Here is a 16325-nt window from a genome sequence, read left to right on the forward strand (position 1 = left end):
GTGATGGCCACGTGCTCCCATGGGGTTTAGTGCGTCCACCTCTAGGAGGCAGAACGCGTCTCTTCCTGAACGGTGTGATGGCCGTGTGCTCCCATGGGGTTTAGTGCGTCCACCTCTAGGAGGCAGAACGCGCCTCCTTCCTGAATGGTGTGATGGCCGCGTGCTCCCATGGGGTTTAGTGCGTCCACCTCTAGGAGACGGAACGCGTCTCTTCCTGAACGGTGTGATGGCCACGTGCTCCCATGGGGTTTAGTGCGCCCACCTCTAGGAGACAGAACGCACCTCCTTCTTGAACGGTGTGATGGCAGTGTGCTCCCATGGGGTTTAGTGCGCCCACCTCTAGGAGACAGAACGCGCCTCCCTCCTGAACGGTGTGATGGCCGCGTGCTCCCATGGGGTTTAGTGCGCCCACCTCTAGGAGACAGAACGCACCTCCCTCCTGAACGGTGTGATGGCCGCGTGCTCCCATGGGGTTTAGTGCGCCCACCTCTAGGAGACAGAACGCGCCTCCCTCCTGAACGGTGTGATGGTTGCGTGCTCCCATGGGGTTTAGTGCGCCCACCTCTAGGAGACAGAACGTGCCTCCTTCCTGAACGGTATGATGGCCGCGTGCTGCCATGGGGTTTAAAGCTCCCACCTCTAGGAGACAGAACGCATCTCCTTCTTGAACGGTATGATGGCAGTGTGCTCCCATGGGGTTTAGTGCGCCCACCTCTAGGAGACAGAACGCGCCTCCCTCCTGAACAGTGTGATGGTTGCGTGCTCCCATGGGGTTTAGTGCGCCCACCTCTAGGAGACAGAACACACCTCCTTCCTGAACGGTATGATGGCCGTGTGCTCCACTGGGGTTTAGTGCGCCCACCTCTAGGAGACAGAACGCACCTCCTTCCTGAACGGTATGATGGCCGTGTGCTCCACTGGGGTTTAGTGCGCCCACCTCTAGGAGACAGAACGCACCTCCATCTTGAACGGTATGATGGCAGTGTGCTCCCATGGGGTTTAGTGCGCCCACCTCTAGGAGACAGAACACACCTCCTTCCTGAACGGTATGATGGCCGTGTGCTCCACTGGGGTTTAGTGCGCCCACCTCTAGGAGACAGAACGCGCCTCCATCTTGAACGGTATGATGGCAGTGTGCTCCCATGGGGTTTAGTGCGCCCACCTCTAGGAGACAGAACGCACCTCCATCTTGAACGGTATGATGGCAGTGTGCTCCCATGGGGTTTAGTGCGCCCACCTCTAGGAGACAGAACGCGCCTCCCTCCTGAACGGTGTGATGGTTGCGTGCTCCCATGGGGTTTAGTGCGCCCACCTCTAGGAGACAGAACACACCTCCTTCCTGAACGGTATGATGGTCGCGTGCTCCCATGGGGTTTAGTGCGCCCACCTCTAGGAGACAGAACGCACCTCCTTCCTCAACGGTATGATGGCCGCGTGCTCCCATGGGGTTTAGTGCGCCCACCTCTAGGAGACAGAACGCGCCTCCCTCCTGAATGGTGTGATGGCCGCGTGCTCCCATGGTGTTTAGTGCGCTCACCTCTAGGAGACAGAACGCGCCTCCTTCCTGAATGGTGTGATGGCAGCATGCTGCCATGGGGTTTAGTGCACCCACCTCTAGGAGACAGAATGCGCTTCCTTTCTCAACAGTGTGATGGCAGCATGCTCCCATCGGGTTTAGTGTGCCCACCTCTAGGAGACAGAACGCGCCTCCTTCCTGAATGGTGTGATGGCCACGTGCTCCCATGGGGTTTAGTGCGCCAACCTCTAGGAGACAGAACGCGCCTCCTTCCTCAACGGTGTGATGGCAGCATGCTCCCATCGGGTTTAGTGCGCCTACCTCTAGGAGACAGAACGCGCCTCCTTCCTGAATGGTGTGATGGTTGCGTGCTCCCATGGGGTTTAGTGCACCCACCTCTAGGAGACAGAACACACCTCCTTCCTGAACGGTGTGATGGCTGCGTGCTGCCATGGGGTATAGTGCGCCCACCTCTAGGAGACAGAACGCGCCTCCTTCCTGAACGGTGTGATGGCCGCGTGCTGCCATGGGGTTTAGTGTGCCCACCTCTAGGAGACAGAACGCGCCTCCTTCCTGAACGGTGTGATGGCCGCGTGCTCCCATGGGGTATAGTGCACCCACCTCTAGGAGACAGAACACACCTCCTTCCTGAACGGTGTGATGGCTGCGTGCTGCCATGGGGTATAGTGCGCCCACCTCTAGGAGACAGAACGCGCCTCCTTCCTGAACGGTGTGATGGCCGCGTGCTGCCATGGGGTTTAGTGCGCCCACCTCTAGGAGACAGAACGCGCCTCCTTCCTGAACGGTGTGATGGCTGCGTGCTGCCATGGGGTATAGTGCGCCCACCTCTAGGAGACCGAACGCGCCTCCTTCCTGAACGGTGTGATGGCCGCGTGCTGCCATGGGGTTTAGTGCGCCCACCTCTAGGAGACAGAACGCGCCTCCTTCCTGAACGGTGTGATGGCCGCGTGCTGCCATGGGGTTTAGTGCGCCCACCTCTAGGAGACAGAACGCGCCTCCTTCCTGAACGGTGTGATGGCTGCGTGCTGCCATGGGGTATAGTGCGCCCACCTCTAGGAGACCGAACGCGCCTCCTTCCTGAACGGTGTGATGGCCGCGTGCTGCCATGCTGTGTAAACTTGCAAATCATTGTTGGCTTAGATGAACATGGGACCTTTAGCCATTTAGAAATTACTCCCAAGGACATAGATCTGCAGCAGTCGACTGAGGCCTTCTGGATTGTCTGTATGCTTTTATCTTCCCAAGAAGTCAAGCAAAGAGGCAAGTTGGCCTTAAGAACAGACTTTAATCACAGCCCCATGTACCTCCAATTAACCCAAATTATGCCAGGTAGAGGCAGTTTTCACATGCTGCTATCACAATGTGGTTTCTTGCTGCAACCTGAACAGCTTGCTACAAAATTTAAAAAAAATCATGTTAAAAACATTATAGTTTTACTACTATTCCATAAAAAAAAAATGCATGAAAACTATTTTATTATTCCCCATTTCACACGAGGTGCAGCATCCTGGGAGCAGTTTTGTTGCAGTATCCCCTGATGAAGTCATGGGCGAAACCTGTATAGGTGTACTGGACAGCATGGTTATACTGAGTCAGCATGGCGGGTTTTTTTTTTGGGTACAGGATGACTGGTCCCCATTATAGGTTGTTTTCTGGGCACTGATACTTATTGATGCATTGTTGTTTTTTGTAACATATGCCTGCCCACCTATATATGGCTTGCATGTATTAGGGGTGAGATGTTCTAGGTTTTTAATTGGGAGTTTTTAAGGCTTTTCTTAAGGGTTATGATGCATGTAAATTTTCAATCAAGAATTCATATTAAAGCTATTTTTGTCTTTTTTTTTTTTTTTTTTTTTTTTACTTGTATTAAATATCGGTCTAAAGACCTTTTTATGGAAGCTTGTGGCTGATTGTGGTACAAATTATATATGATGAGGTTTCACATTCGATACTGGCTTCCTCAAGACGCCTAAAGCCGTGTCTTCACTTTTTCTGAAACTTTCCAAGCTATTGAAAAGGCCACAGTCCACTTTCATGTATGTAAACTCCTGTCCAACACAAATTTTTCTAGATAATTAACAAGTGGGGTTGATCAACCCCACAAACATGAACCCCACTTGCAACTGCTACAGGGCAGGTGGAAAGAGCCAGAATTGATGCATCTAATAGATGTGTAACATTGACATTTTCAGTCGTCTCGCGCGCATTTCATCTCTTGTATCCTATGATATTACTTAGCTTTACAGCAGCTGCCTGGCATTGAGTGCTACATTTTTTTTTTTTTACACCTAGGTGAAACTATAATGAGTTGCACCCTAACTTTTATCTCGTTTTTCCTATTTTAAGACCGTTTTTTGTTTTGCATTAAATTCTTTTAAAATTGCGCCTATTTTGAAGACTATTTTTTACTCTTTAGTTCTGTTCACAATTGAGGGCGGTGCTTTCTGCATTTCGCCTGTTTACGGATGATTTTTATTTACATTTTTTTTTTTTTACGGAGTTGCAGAATTTTTGCACAAATGTCCTCTAGTCCCCGGGATGCTGTTTTTTTTTTTTTTGTTGTTTTCTGCACGGCAGAATTATTTGGAGCAAATGTTAGATCAGCATAAGACAAATTTGATGGATCATGTCACTTTTTGCTCCAAAAAGGTGAAAAAAATAAAAAATAAAAAAAAACTTTTCTTTTCCATGAAATGCCATTTTGAAGAATTTAATGCAAAAAAAAAAAAAAAGACTCAGGAGGTGAGCTGTGACATCACCTGTGTTATCAGCTCTCTATGGAGCCGCTAGCATTAAAAGCTTCCTGAAAAAAGCAGTTCAAGTCTGTGAGAGCTCCTGTAACCAGTGTGAAAGTTGCAAAATGACGACTCTTTATTAAACATTGTTTGATACAAAAAAAGAAATATTGCTAAAACTTAAAAAATAAAAAACCCACAAACTCAATTTAGGCAAAAAGACATTTTCTGAAGACCTCTTCCCTTTCAGGAGATTGGTGGAGTAAAGTGTGTTACCAACAATGCTCCTTGGAGAAAGCCTATGCAAATCTCACAATTCCCACCTACTACAGGCAGTCCCCTTCCAGACATACTGCAAGGTTCCATGAATATTCAGACTGGCTTATAAGCAAAATCCCTCCTAAAGGTGACAGATTCTTATTCAAGCAGCACATTAATTTACAAACAATTATTTTTCCCTTCATTAAGTATTGCATATAAGACTATACAGCTGTACTAAGCAGTGTTTCTGTGCATCTAGCACTGACAATGCTTCAGCATGGAGTACACTGCACAGTGGAGTTAAGCAGTACAGCTGTGGATCCAGCACTGAGGTTCATTATTACACTTAGGCCGGAGTCACACTACAGCGAGATACGGCCGAGTCTCGCAGGTTAAAACCAAGCTCTGGCACCGGCACTCCGGAGCGCAGCGTGCAGCTCCATGTATTGCTGTGCGGCTGCACGCTCCGGTGTGCCGGCGCCAGAGCTTGGTTTTAACCTGCGAGACTCGGCCGTATCTCGCTGTAGTGTGATCCCGGCCTTACAAGAATGCTGCAGGATGGAAAACACTGCACATCATTGCTAAACGGTATAGCTGTGAATCCAGCACTGAGGCAGCATGGAAGACACTGCACATCATCGCTAAACAGTATAGCTGTGAATCCAGCACTGCTGAAGAATGGAGGACATTGCACAACAGCGCTAAGCAGTACAACTGTGGATTCAGCACTGAGAATGCTGCCGGCTGGATGACATTGCACAGAAGTGCTAAGCAGTATATCTGTGGATCCAGCACTAAAATGCTGCAGCATGGAGGACATTCCACAGCAGTGCTAAGCAGCACAGATGTGGATCCAGCACTGAGGTTCATTGTTACACTTATGAGAATGCTGCAGGGTGGAGGACACTGCACAGCAGTGCTAAGCAGTATAGCTGTGGTTCCAGCACTGAGTGCTGCAGCATGGAGGACATCCCCCTGCAGTGCTAAGCAGCACAGTTGTAGATCCAGCACTGAGGTTCATTGTTACACTTATGAGAATACTGCAGGGTGGAAGACACTGCACAGCAGTGCTAAGCAGTATAGCTGTGGTTCCAGCACTGAGTGTGCTGCAGCATGGAGGACATTCCCCTGCAGAGCTAAGCAGCACAGATGTGGATCCAGCACTGAGGTTCATTATTACACTTATGAGAATACTGCAGGGTGGAAGACACTGCACAGCAGTGCTAAGCAGTATAGCTGTGGATCCAGCACTGAGAATGCTGCAGCATGGAGGACATTCCACAGCAGTGCTAAGCAGCACAGATGTGGATCCAGCACTGAGGTTCATTATTACACTTATGAGAATACTGCAGGGTGGAAGACACTGCACAGCAGTGCTAAGCAGTATAGATGTGGATCCAGCACTGAGAATGCTGCAGCATGGAGGACATTCCACAGCAGTGCTAAGCAGCACAGATGTGGATCCAGCACTGAGGTTCATTATTACACTTATGAGAATGCTGCAGGGTGGAGGACACTGCACAGCAGTGCTAAGCAGTATAGCTGTGGTTCCAGCACTGAGAATGCTGCAGCATGGAGGACATTCCCCTGCAGTGCTAAGCAGCACAGATGTGGATCCAGCACTGAGGTTCATTATTACACTTATGAGAATGCTGCAGGGTGGAGGACACTGCACAGCAGTGCTAAGCAGTATAGCTGTGGTTCCAGCACTGAGAATGCTGCAGCATGGAGGACATTCCCCTGCAGTGCTAAGCAGCACAGATGTGGATCCAGCACTGAGGTTCATTATTACACTTATGAGAATACTGCAGGGTGGAAGACACTGCACAGCAGTGCTAAGCAGTATAGATGTGGATCCAGCACTGAGAATGCTGCAGCATGGAGGACATTCCACAGCAGTACTAAGCAGCACAGATGTGGATCCAGCACTGAGGTTGATTATTACACTTATGAGAATGCTGCAGGGTGGAGGACACTGCACAGCAGTGCTAAGCAGTATAGCTGTGGTTCCAGCACTGAGAATGCTGCAGCATGGAGGACATTCCCCTGCAGTGCTAAGCAGCACAGATGTGGATCCAGCACTAAGGTTCATTATTACACTTATGAGAATGCTGCAGGGTGGAGGACACTGCACAGCAGTGCTAAGCAGTATAGCTGTGGTTCCAGCACTGAGAATGCTGCAGCATGGAGGACATTCCCCTGCAGTGCTAAGCAGCACAGATGTGGATCCAGCACTGAGGTTCATTATTACACTTATGAGAATACTGCAGGGTGGAAGACACTGCACAGCAGTGCTAAGCAGTATAGATGTGGTTCCAGCACTGAGAATGCTGCAGCATGGAGGACATTCCCCTGCAGTGCTAAGCAGCACAGATGTGGATCCAGCACTGAGGTTCATTATTACACTTATGAGAATACTGCAGGGTGGAAGACACTGCACAGCAGTGCTAAGCAGTATAGATGTGGATCCAGCACTGAGAATGCTGCAGAATAAAGGACATTGCACTGTAGTGCTAAGCAGTATTGCTGCGGATTCAGCACTGAGGTTCATTATTACACTTATGAAAATGTTGCAGCATGGAGGTCATTAAATACCAGTCCTGTAGCTGTAAATCCAGCACCAAGTGTAAGATAAAACAATGACTAGAAATCTGCAGCACAATGTGTTTCTGGGCTTCTGGGTCTCTCTGCTCACTCCTTTCTATAGCATAATAGGAGCTGTAATCTGATACTTAAGTGATCTAGCACTGTGTCTTGAGCAGTTTCTCATAATGTACTTTCGAGTGAAGGATAAGTTTTGGAAGTTGTGTCTGAAGAAGTGGCTCATAAGTGAAGAGCGAAGCATATTTCTTTAAAAAGATATTAAAAAGCTTCTTATTCTCTCCCACTATAGATTTCTTCAACGATTGTTGGAAGGACAGTGACCATTTAAGGGGAACAAATCCACAGAAAAGCTGCATAAAGGGCAGATCTGACTCAGCCAGGAGAACCCGGCATTAACCCGATAAGGGCAGCGCACCCTTGGACATCCAACAGTGATCACCATTTGGAATTTAAATCTAAAATTTATTGTTGATCCATTTCTTTACAGGGGATGTAGCTTTGTTTCCCTGAAAGAGAACCAACATAACAGAATTATAAACTCAGGATACATGCTACCACTATCAGGTGGAGTTTAGAAGCTTACAGATAGCACATTATTATAGACTTTCATGGGAACTAAAGCTTTGTGCAGAAAGCTCCCCCTAGTGGAGACTGCAGACAGGATCTTATCATATATCTCTGTATACAGGGAGCTCCCCCTAGTGGTGAATGCAGACAGGATCTTATCATGCATCTCTGTATACAGGGAGCTCCTCCTAGTGGTCGCTGCAGACAAAATCTTATCATGTATCTCTGTATACAGGGAGCTCCCCCTAGTGGTGGCTGCAGACAGGATCTTATCATGTATCTGTCTACAGGGAGCTCCCCCTAGTGGTGGCTGCAGACAGGATCTTATCATGTATCTGTCTACAGGGAGCTCCTCCTAGTGGTGGCTGCAGACAGAATCTTATCATGTATCTCTGTATACAGGGAGCTCCCCCCTAGTGGTGGCTACATACAGGATCTTATCATGTGTCTCTGTATACAGGGAGCTCCCCCTAGTGGTGGCTACATACAGGATCTTATCATGCATCTCTGTATAAAGGGAACTTCCCCCAAGTGGTGACTGCAGACAGGATCTAATCATGTATCTCTGTATACAGGGAGCTCTCCCTAGTGGTGGCTGCAGACAGAATCTTATCATGTATCTCTGTATACAGGGAGCTCCCCTTCGTGGTGGCTGCAGACAGGATCTTATCATGTATGTCTGTATACAGGGAGCTCCCCCTAGTGGTGGCTGCAGACAGAATCTTATCATGTATCTCTGTATACAGGGAGCTCCCCCCTAGTGGTGGCTACATACAGGATCTTATCATGCATCTCTGTATAAAGGGAGCTCCCCCAAGTGGTGACTGCAGACAGGATCTAATCATGTATCTCTGTATACAGGGAGCTCTCCCTAGTGGTGGCTGCAGACAGAATTTTATCATGTATCTCTGTATACAGGGAGCTCCCCCTAGTGGTGGCTGCAAACAGAATCTTATCACGTATCTCTGTATACAGGGACCTAAAAACAAAAAGCCCAAAAAATATAAAGAACTAAAAAGCAGCAGTGCAGGATCCAACAAGCCATACAATGTACTTTATTTTAATTACAAAAAAAGTGTAAAAACATTTTATTTTCAATCATTAATTTTCAAAATAAACAAAAAAATAAAAAAGAAAAAAAACACTAAAGAATTATCACTCTCCCAATAATGTAAGACCCCCAAAGTAATCATTAACCAACAGAAAGAAAATAAAAAATACAGTGCACCATGGGAGAGAATAATGTGGATATGTCATGAGGTTAAATGCTAGGGAAAGAGATGATAATAAGACAGGAAAGAAAAGTATAAACATAAAAAATGAAAAAAAAAAATAGTAAAATAAAAAAAAGAGAAAAAAATAAAGTAATTTATATACAGGAGCATAAAGATTATTATAGAGCCGGGGAGGTCCTGACCGCATTCACATGTCAGCGGGGGCAGGGTTTCCAAATATTGGCTTGTAGAAGCCTACATGTACAGCGTTGGTCAGGGAGACGCGATACGTCGCCCTCCTATATCTATAACCCTCTTGTTCTGCCAGATGGGGTAATCAATGCTGAGAATATTTTGAGGGGGTTTCCACCTTTTTTTGTAACAAGGTCTTGAACACAAGAATGCAACGTGCAACTAAGTAACCTTCAAAATAATACAGGAATATTCAGAGGGAAAAAAAGGGGATAAAAGGGCGACATGCTTCCTGCGTGAATTAAGAAATAATTTGTATTAATAGATTGTATATTCCTCGTTAACATAAACCAGGATGGAAAACGCCAAAGTTTACATTTATAGACGGCAAAAAAAAATAATAATTTGCTTTTAATAATGTGAGACTCGTTAGCCGTTGCTGCGGAGAGTAAATCAGTGATCACAAGCTCGTAACGTTATAGGAAAATTCCCATCTCCAAGGTCCTAACCAATATGTAGTAGGTATAATAATATTAGAAAATACCTAGTATAGTTCTCCTGATTAGCTAATGTTGCTTACCCCGTGTGCAGGGCTTAGGTATTCATGGTTGCGACCAATCATACAGTGACAGTGGTTTCAACCATGGATACCTAAGCCCTGCACATGAGGCAAGCAACATAGCTAATCTGGAGAACTATACCACATTTAAAATTAGTTCTAATTAATTAGCTATTATTCTTACACCTACTACATATTGGGATATGATCTTAGGGATGAGAATACCCATATAACTGGGTACTCTGGCTCCACGTGCATCTGTATCGGGAGGTGAGTGGGTCTGATGACGTCACGTCTGGAGATATCAGCCTGTTCTTATAGATAGGACAGGTGTGCGATAAGTGCACACAACACCTCACAGATATTTGCAGACCGGACACCACTGGCTATGCTCACCTACTGAAACCGAAGTCATAATCATAATTAAAGAGACAGTACGCGATAAAATTAAGTATTTAGTCAACTCCCCATGAGTCTAGGGCAATGTTCACACGTTGCATTTTTCTATATGCATTTTTTTATGCAGATTAAAAGCTTTTTTTTTTTTTTTTTTTTTTACAGCGGCAGCAAAAGCTGTGAGATTCCAGTAGTCTCCTGAATGGGATTAATTGCTTTTTTTTTTTCTCCCGAGTAAATTGGAAAACTGCTTCTTCTTTAAAAACCGCAGCATCAATTCTTTCAGCGTTTTTGTAACTTTTTTTTCACCGTAGAAAGTAATGAGAAAATGCGAAAACCCGGAGAAAAAAAAAAAAAAAAAAAAAAAAAAGCATTCAGGCCTTTTGGCTGCTTTTTTTGGTGAATGAAACTAACTTTAGAAAAACTGTAGACAAAGGACGTATAGTCTGCACCAAAAAAAACGCAGCAAAAAAAAAAAAAAAGCAAAATCTCAAAATCTGCTTTTTGTATTTAATTTTTTTTTTTTTTTTTTACTGCATAAAGAGGAGGTTTCGGCTGCAGAAGAAAAAAAAAAGTAGCAAAACCAGCAACACGTGAACATAGCCTAACACTCCTTTTTTCTCCTTATCGCCTCCATATTTGACTGCGTCGGTAGGTTTTAGCAAGTGGGCGGATATTGACGGTCTGTGTCGCCTATTGAAGGTACAGTAATGGGGGCAGCAGCTACTCCTGCAAACAATAGTCTCACGCCTTGGCAGGATTTTGGGGAAGAATTAGGGGCAAAATTATTATTTGTATTTTAAGGGGGGGGGGGGGGGTCCTAAATTTAGCAAGTTATGATTTAACTGATTTTCTGGTGGTCCGAGGCACCCCCCCCCCCGTAACACGTGCACTGGTGCTCCGGTAGACCAACACCTTATTTAACTTGCCAAGTTGGGACAATCCCTTTAATGATTTCTTAAGGCGTTTTCTTAAAGGGGTTTTCTGCCCCAAAACATGGGTATAACGATGCCGGTCGAAATGGGGCATTGCATATAAAGAGGACGGCAAGGTGGACTTGTATCGGGACCTGACCTACGTGTCTCGATGTAAAAATAAAAGTTGTTTTTAATGAAAAAAATAAAATCTGAGTCTCTGCATATATATATATATATATATATATATATATATATATATATATATATATATATATATATATATATACACACGCGTCCAGGAGACGAGTCATATTGCTAGCAACCGGCGTCCGTCCCGTATCGCTTCTTTTGTAGTGCGACACTTATATGCTCACGCGTTCAGTAGGACTTACTTATTCAGCAAGATAAATACGTTTGGGTACAATTTTTTTTTTTCTTCCTTTTCTTAAACTTTTTTTTTTTTTGTTTTTTTTTAAATTTATGTATGAAAAAATATTATCTGAGAATAAAAAGAACAAATACAAAATATCTTCCGATAAATCCTGATAGAAAATTACGCGCGGGGTTATCTCACGACCTATAAAAATGTCTCAATATATGCAATGTATAAGGAAAGTATCTAACCAAAAAAAAAAAAAATTTCAATTGTCCGTGAATACAAAAATTGTTCCAAAAGTCTTTAAAGTTTTTTTTTTTTCTAAATTGTCTTTTACATAAAAAAAAAAAAGGACTACAATTCTTCTTCAACTTTCAGGATCATACCAGAGTATACTTCCACTCCCGATGGACCCCCTGACTCGCCGCCGGCTCCTCGGGGGTTGGGTCGGGCAGGAGGAGCTTGCTTACATTCCTGTACGAAATTAACAGTCTCCCTGTGTAAATGGTTACCGTCCACCATTTTTTCCAAGGTCCGGTTTAAAAGCTCCACGTTGTCGGCCAAGCGTCTGCTTTGCTCTACCAGGTTCTCCAGTATGAGGTTCTGCTGGACCATGAGGGACGTCTGCTGCTGGTACCAAGACGTTAAAAGCGTGTTCTGTTCTATCTGACTTTCCATCAGTTGTTTTTCAAAGTCGGAGATTTCATGATTCCTCCGCGGGTGAGGGGCGGCTGCCGAAAGTCTCCTCGCGTAGGTTGATTTCATCTGGTTCTGAGGCGAGGATGGAGGAGACGGAGAGGACGCAGAGGTCTGAATGATCACTGGATGATCAGACATATCGGGCTCGTGAACGGCCATTTCTATTGTTTTTAGAGGTACCCATGTACAACCAGGGCCATTTTCCTCTTCATCTGTGGGAATTAAAAAATATAAAATAATATTACTAACTGTAAAAAATAAAAAAGCACATCCCCTCCCCCCCCCCCCCAAAAGTTGGGTCCAAAAATAAGACCAATGCAAAATCACTATCTAAAGGTAATTAAATTACGAATTGTGTTATGGAGCCCAAATATTACACCCCCCCAACCCACTACACTCGTACGCTACAGTTTTATGTTAAAATAGAGCACACAACCAAAAAGCAGCTCAAAAACCACTCCAAAGGTCTAACCCTCTGCCACCATCTGTGAGTCTAAGAGCTTTGGTTGCTCCAGACGTTTTTACCTGACTGAAGCTCCAGAGCTATATGTGGGGCATCGAGTTCCACATCGATTTCATCGTGGTCGTCATCGTCGTCGTCAATTCCGTATCCGGGATAAATGTCGCTATTTGCATCGTTATGGAGAGCGGAAGGGCTACAGTTCCTGGTCATACCGCCTGAAGACACCACTGACCGTTTAATGATGGCCAGCTTCTCCTTGGTCCGTCTTTTCATGTCGTCCCACCGCCTTCTCAAGTCTCTAGTGGTTCTCGGAGATCGGGCCACGGCGTTGATTTTCTTGGCGATTTCTAACCAGATCCTTTCCCGGGCTGGCTGGCTCAGGTTTACCCTTTCGCTTCCGTAGAGTTTCGAGTGATTTTTGGTTACTTCGGCTACCAAAATTTCAAGTTCGAGTGGAGAAAATTTCTCCTTCCTCTTCCGGGGTGCGCAGGCCATTCTAAAGTTGCGCCTCTTGTAAAAAAAAAAAAAAAAAAAAAAAAAAAAAAATGAAACAAGAAGGGCTGTTTGAGAACTGCATTCCAAGAAAAAAAGTATCAAAAAAAAAAAAGTAAACAAAACTTTCAGCATTCTTTTTAGAAAGTTTCCCACAAAGGCAAAACTTTTTGAGCGATCACGTTTATTAGAAAACCTGGCGGAGCGAGAATTCCCTTAGTCTGGCATCAACAGCAAAAAAAAAAAGCTGAGGACGGACCATCAGATCGATCCAAGGATTTGGCTATAAAAACAAGGGTCCGTATCTAGGGGAAAGGAAAAAGATTGGCCCAGTCCATATCCATCACCCAACGGATCAAATCCTTACTAGTCTGTCGCCACCACTTCCGCAAACCGGTTTCATGATCACGACAGACTTCTCGATGCCAGATTAGTGGAATTTGACTCAAGACTTGTAAGCCATTTTTAGCCTAGCCCTCAAAAACATCTGCCCATACCCCCGTTTTATTTTATTATCAAAGTATAAAAACAACAGAAAACAGCCGTTCCCTACACAGAATCATCGTAAGAATTTCCTTAGTTTATGGAGTGACGCATAAAAAAAAAAAACAATATTACACGAAATACTCACCATCCTAAGGGCCGAGATATTGCTCTACCCTATTAATCGCTTACGGCGTCTTTTTATAGGACGAACTTTTGTGCTTTATAAACAGACTTAGCCTCAACAATGATGAAGGACGGCTGCGCTGCGGCACTGAAACGCATCTCGGCCAGAACAATTAAAATGCATTAAGGCGGCTGTTAATTTCTAGGAATATCTGGCGTCTCCAGTTACATTACTTAGTGTGCACTTAATAATGCGATAAGATATAATATTGGAAGGACGGAGCTTACGATGTGCAGATCCGAGGAGGAGGCGACAGCCGGGCCAAACGCCTGCCAACGTCAAGATCAACTCTACCCAATGTATATGAATATTACATCGTGCGATCAGTCGTCTGATAAATCCGAGGCCGTGAGATCGCCCCTAATCTACACCGCTCTACCGATAACCGTTGACTTCCTTCTCGCCAGGAGTAATGGCCCAACTGGGTCAATGGGCATCGCACATGCAACAGAATAGCAGCCAGAGAGGTTCTAAAACTAGGTCTCTGACAGATCAAAAGAAAAGGAAACTGATTTTCAAGCGTACCTGTAGCTTCAGGTGACTTTCTGGCCATTAGATGAAGTGCCCCCTGCACTTTTCCCCTCCACAGGCTCTCTCTCTAATCAGTTGTCTCTGAGCTAGTGAGTGGAGACTATTTGCTATGTTCTCTCCTATACACAGCGCACACAGACATGAGGGATTCCTGCTTGCCTGTCGTTATATAGCTCATACTCAAAAGCAGCAGCCGCATAAAGGACATTATTGGCAGCACCGAGCAGTATAGATATGAATCCAGCACTAAGCAGTGTAGATATAGATCCAGCACTGAGCAGTGTAGATATAGATCCAGCACTGAGCAGTGTAGATATAGATCCAGCACTGAGCAGTGTAGATATGGATCTAGCACTGAGCAGTGTAGATATAGATCCAGCACTGAGCAGTGTAGATATGGATCTAGCACTGAGCAGTGTAGATGAGAATCCAGCACTAAGCAGTGTATATGTGAATCCATCTCTGAGCACTGTAGATGTAAATCTAACATTGAGCAGTATAGATGTGAATCCAGCACTGAGCAGTGTAGATATGGATCTAGCACTGAGCAGTGTAGATATAGATCCAGCACTGAGCAGTGTAGATATGGATCTAGCACTGAGCAGTGTAGATGAGAATCCAGCACTAAGCAGTGAAGATGTGAATCCATCACTGACCCTTATAGAGGTGAATCCCAGCACTGTGGTGAGACTAATGTACTAGAAAGCTGTAGCTCGGTCTTCTAGTCCTGCTCTCTCTAAAGCTCAGTGACTACCACCAGTTTTTTTCTGCACAGAGCTTTTGGCTCTTGATGGTTGCAACACACGGTTTCCATTTAGCACAACATAAGGATCTAGGACAGAGACTTTGCCAATTACAGAGTGAATAGGATTTGAAGATCAAACGTTAATTGTCGGGCTTCTTCTCTTTGCTTTTTCAAGTACGACAAGAATGAGACGTCCATGCGGAGAGAAGCAGCTGTTGAACATATTTTCACTGCATATCTCAAAGGCGAGAAAGGTAGAAAAGCTAACCTTTAACTCCTTGTTCCTCTGAACTGGAAAAACGGGCACAGCCCATAGAAAGGATGCGGCTCATGCTAAAGCGGTGATCCATCCCAGAATACTCCTGGGTGATAGTATAGGGAAGCAATACTGTAAATGTGGCGCCCCTGCGGGTCCAGTAGCCACAGAGGTACTGCACCTCACCCAGAGGTGTGGCATCCCACGACCAGGTAAGATGAGGGCACCTGACCACACTCCACACCTGCATCCCACACACACTCTGAACAGCAAAACACCCTCTGTGGCTCCAGCTTGGTTCATGAAGAGTGCTGGGAGGTGGGCGGAGCTTAGGAAAAGAGCGGGAGATTTGTAGTCAGCCGGTGAGCTCCCTCAGAGGGTGGGGAAGTGACAGGACGCGTTTGGAGCAGCTCCTGTCAGGAGGAGCTGCCGGACGGATTGGCTTTGAAGGAAAGAGTGGTTCTTCTAGAGGCACGGGTGGAGACTGCTCCCCGTGGGGCTGGTCCCACGCTGACAGCCGTCAGGTGGGGGAAGATTCCAGGTCGCAGGAGGGTCTCAGCCCCGAGCCTAGAGGAGTGGACATCGTGACTTAACTAGCGAGCCGACAGCTGTGGCTACTTTATGGGCAACAACGAATTACCACAGTTCTCTTCGCCAGGAAGGCAGCCACCTAGGATCAAAGAAACGCCTGAGCCACGTTATCTGGCCGGATCCGCGGCAGCCGGCCTGGGACACTGACTGTGAGGTGCCGGAAGGAAGGAAAGTGGAAAGCAGCACTGTGGAGACGGCCAGGGAAGGTACATGCTGGCAGGGAGGGTTGGAAGGGTGCACTCACCTGCCTGGGAGTTGACTGGACCCCTCACCTAAAGAGCACAGCACTGAGGCGGCATCTGTACTGCAGACAGAACTGTGAGCAAAGTCTTGGAAGTACATTCACCTGCGTCATCCGCCCGGCACGGCTTCCATCACCGCCTCTAAAACTAATCTCCACGGCCCTGGGACTGCTGCTCTACCTGCGGACAGCCATTTCCACCTCAGCTGCGTCACGCCAACGGTCCCAGGGGAACGGCACCACAGCGCTGGTCGCCTCTGACCAGAACACCACAGG

General features: G+C 46.0%; 1 protein-coding gene across 6 annotated transcripts in view; it reads right to left on the reverse strand.

Annotated features, from left to right (window-relative positions):
* TSNARE1 (t-SNARE domain containing 1) overlaps positions 1-16325 on the reverse strand; it is a 232822-nt gene that overhangs the window by 110696 nt on the left and 105801 nt on the right. For 3 of the 6 annotated variants that reach the window (XM_073590424.1, XM_073590425.1, XM_073590426.1), the window contains 2 exons: positions 12586-13033; positions 8747-12272 (listed from right to left, as the gene is read on the reverse strand). The exons of 2 other annotated variants lie outside the window; for them this stretch is intronic. In XM_073590424.1, the coding sequence (XP_073446525.1) occupies positions 11716-12272; positions 12586-13033 (1005 nt within the window). In that variant the 3' untranslated portion in view covers positions 8747-11715. Of the gene's footprint in view, positions 1-8746; positions 12273-12585; positions 13034-16325 lie in introns of those variants that run through there. One more of the 6 variants, XM_073590428.1, reaches the window with a different exon arrangement.

This window comes from Dendrobates tinctorius, unplaced genomic scaffold, assembly GCF_039654945.1.
Source record: "Dendrobates tinctorius isolate UK_male_01 unplaced genomic scaffold, ASM3965494v1 ptg000116l, whole genome shotgun sequence".
Taxonomy (NCBI): Eukaryota; Metazoa; Chordata; class Amphibia; order Anura; family Dendrobatidae; genus Dendrobates; species Dendrobates tinctorius.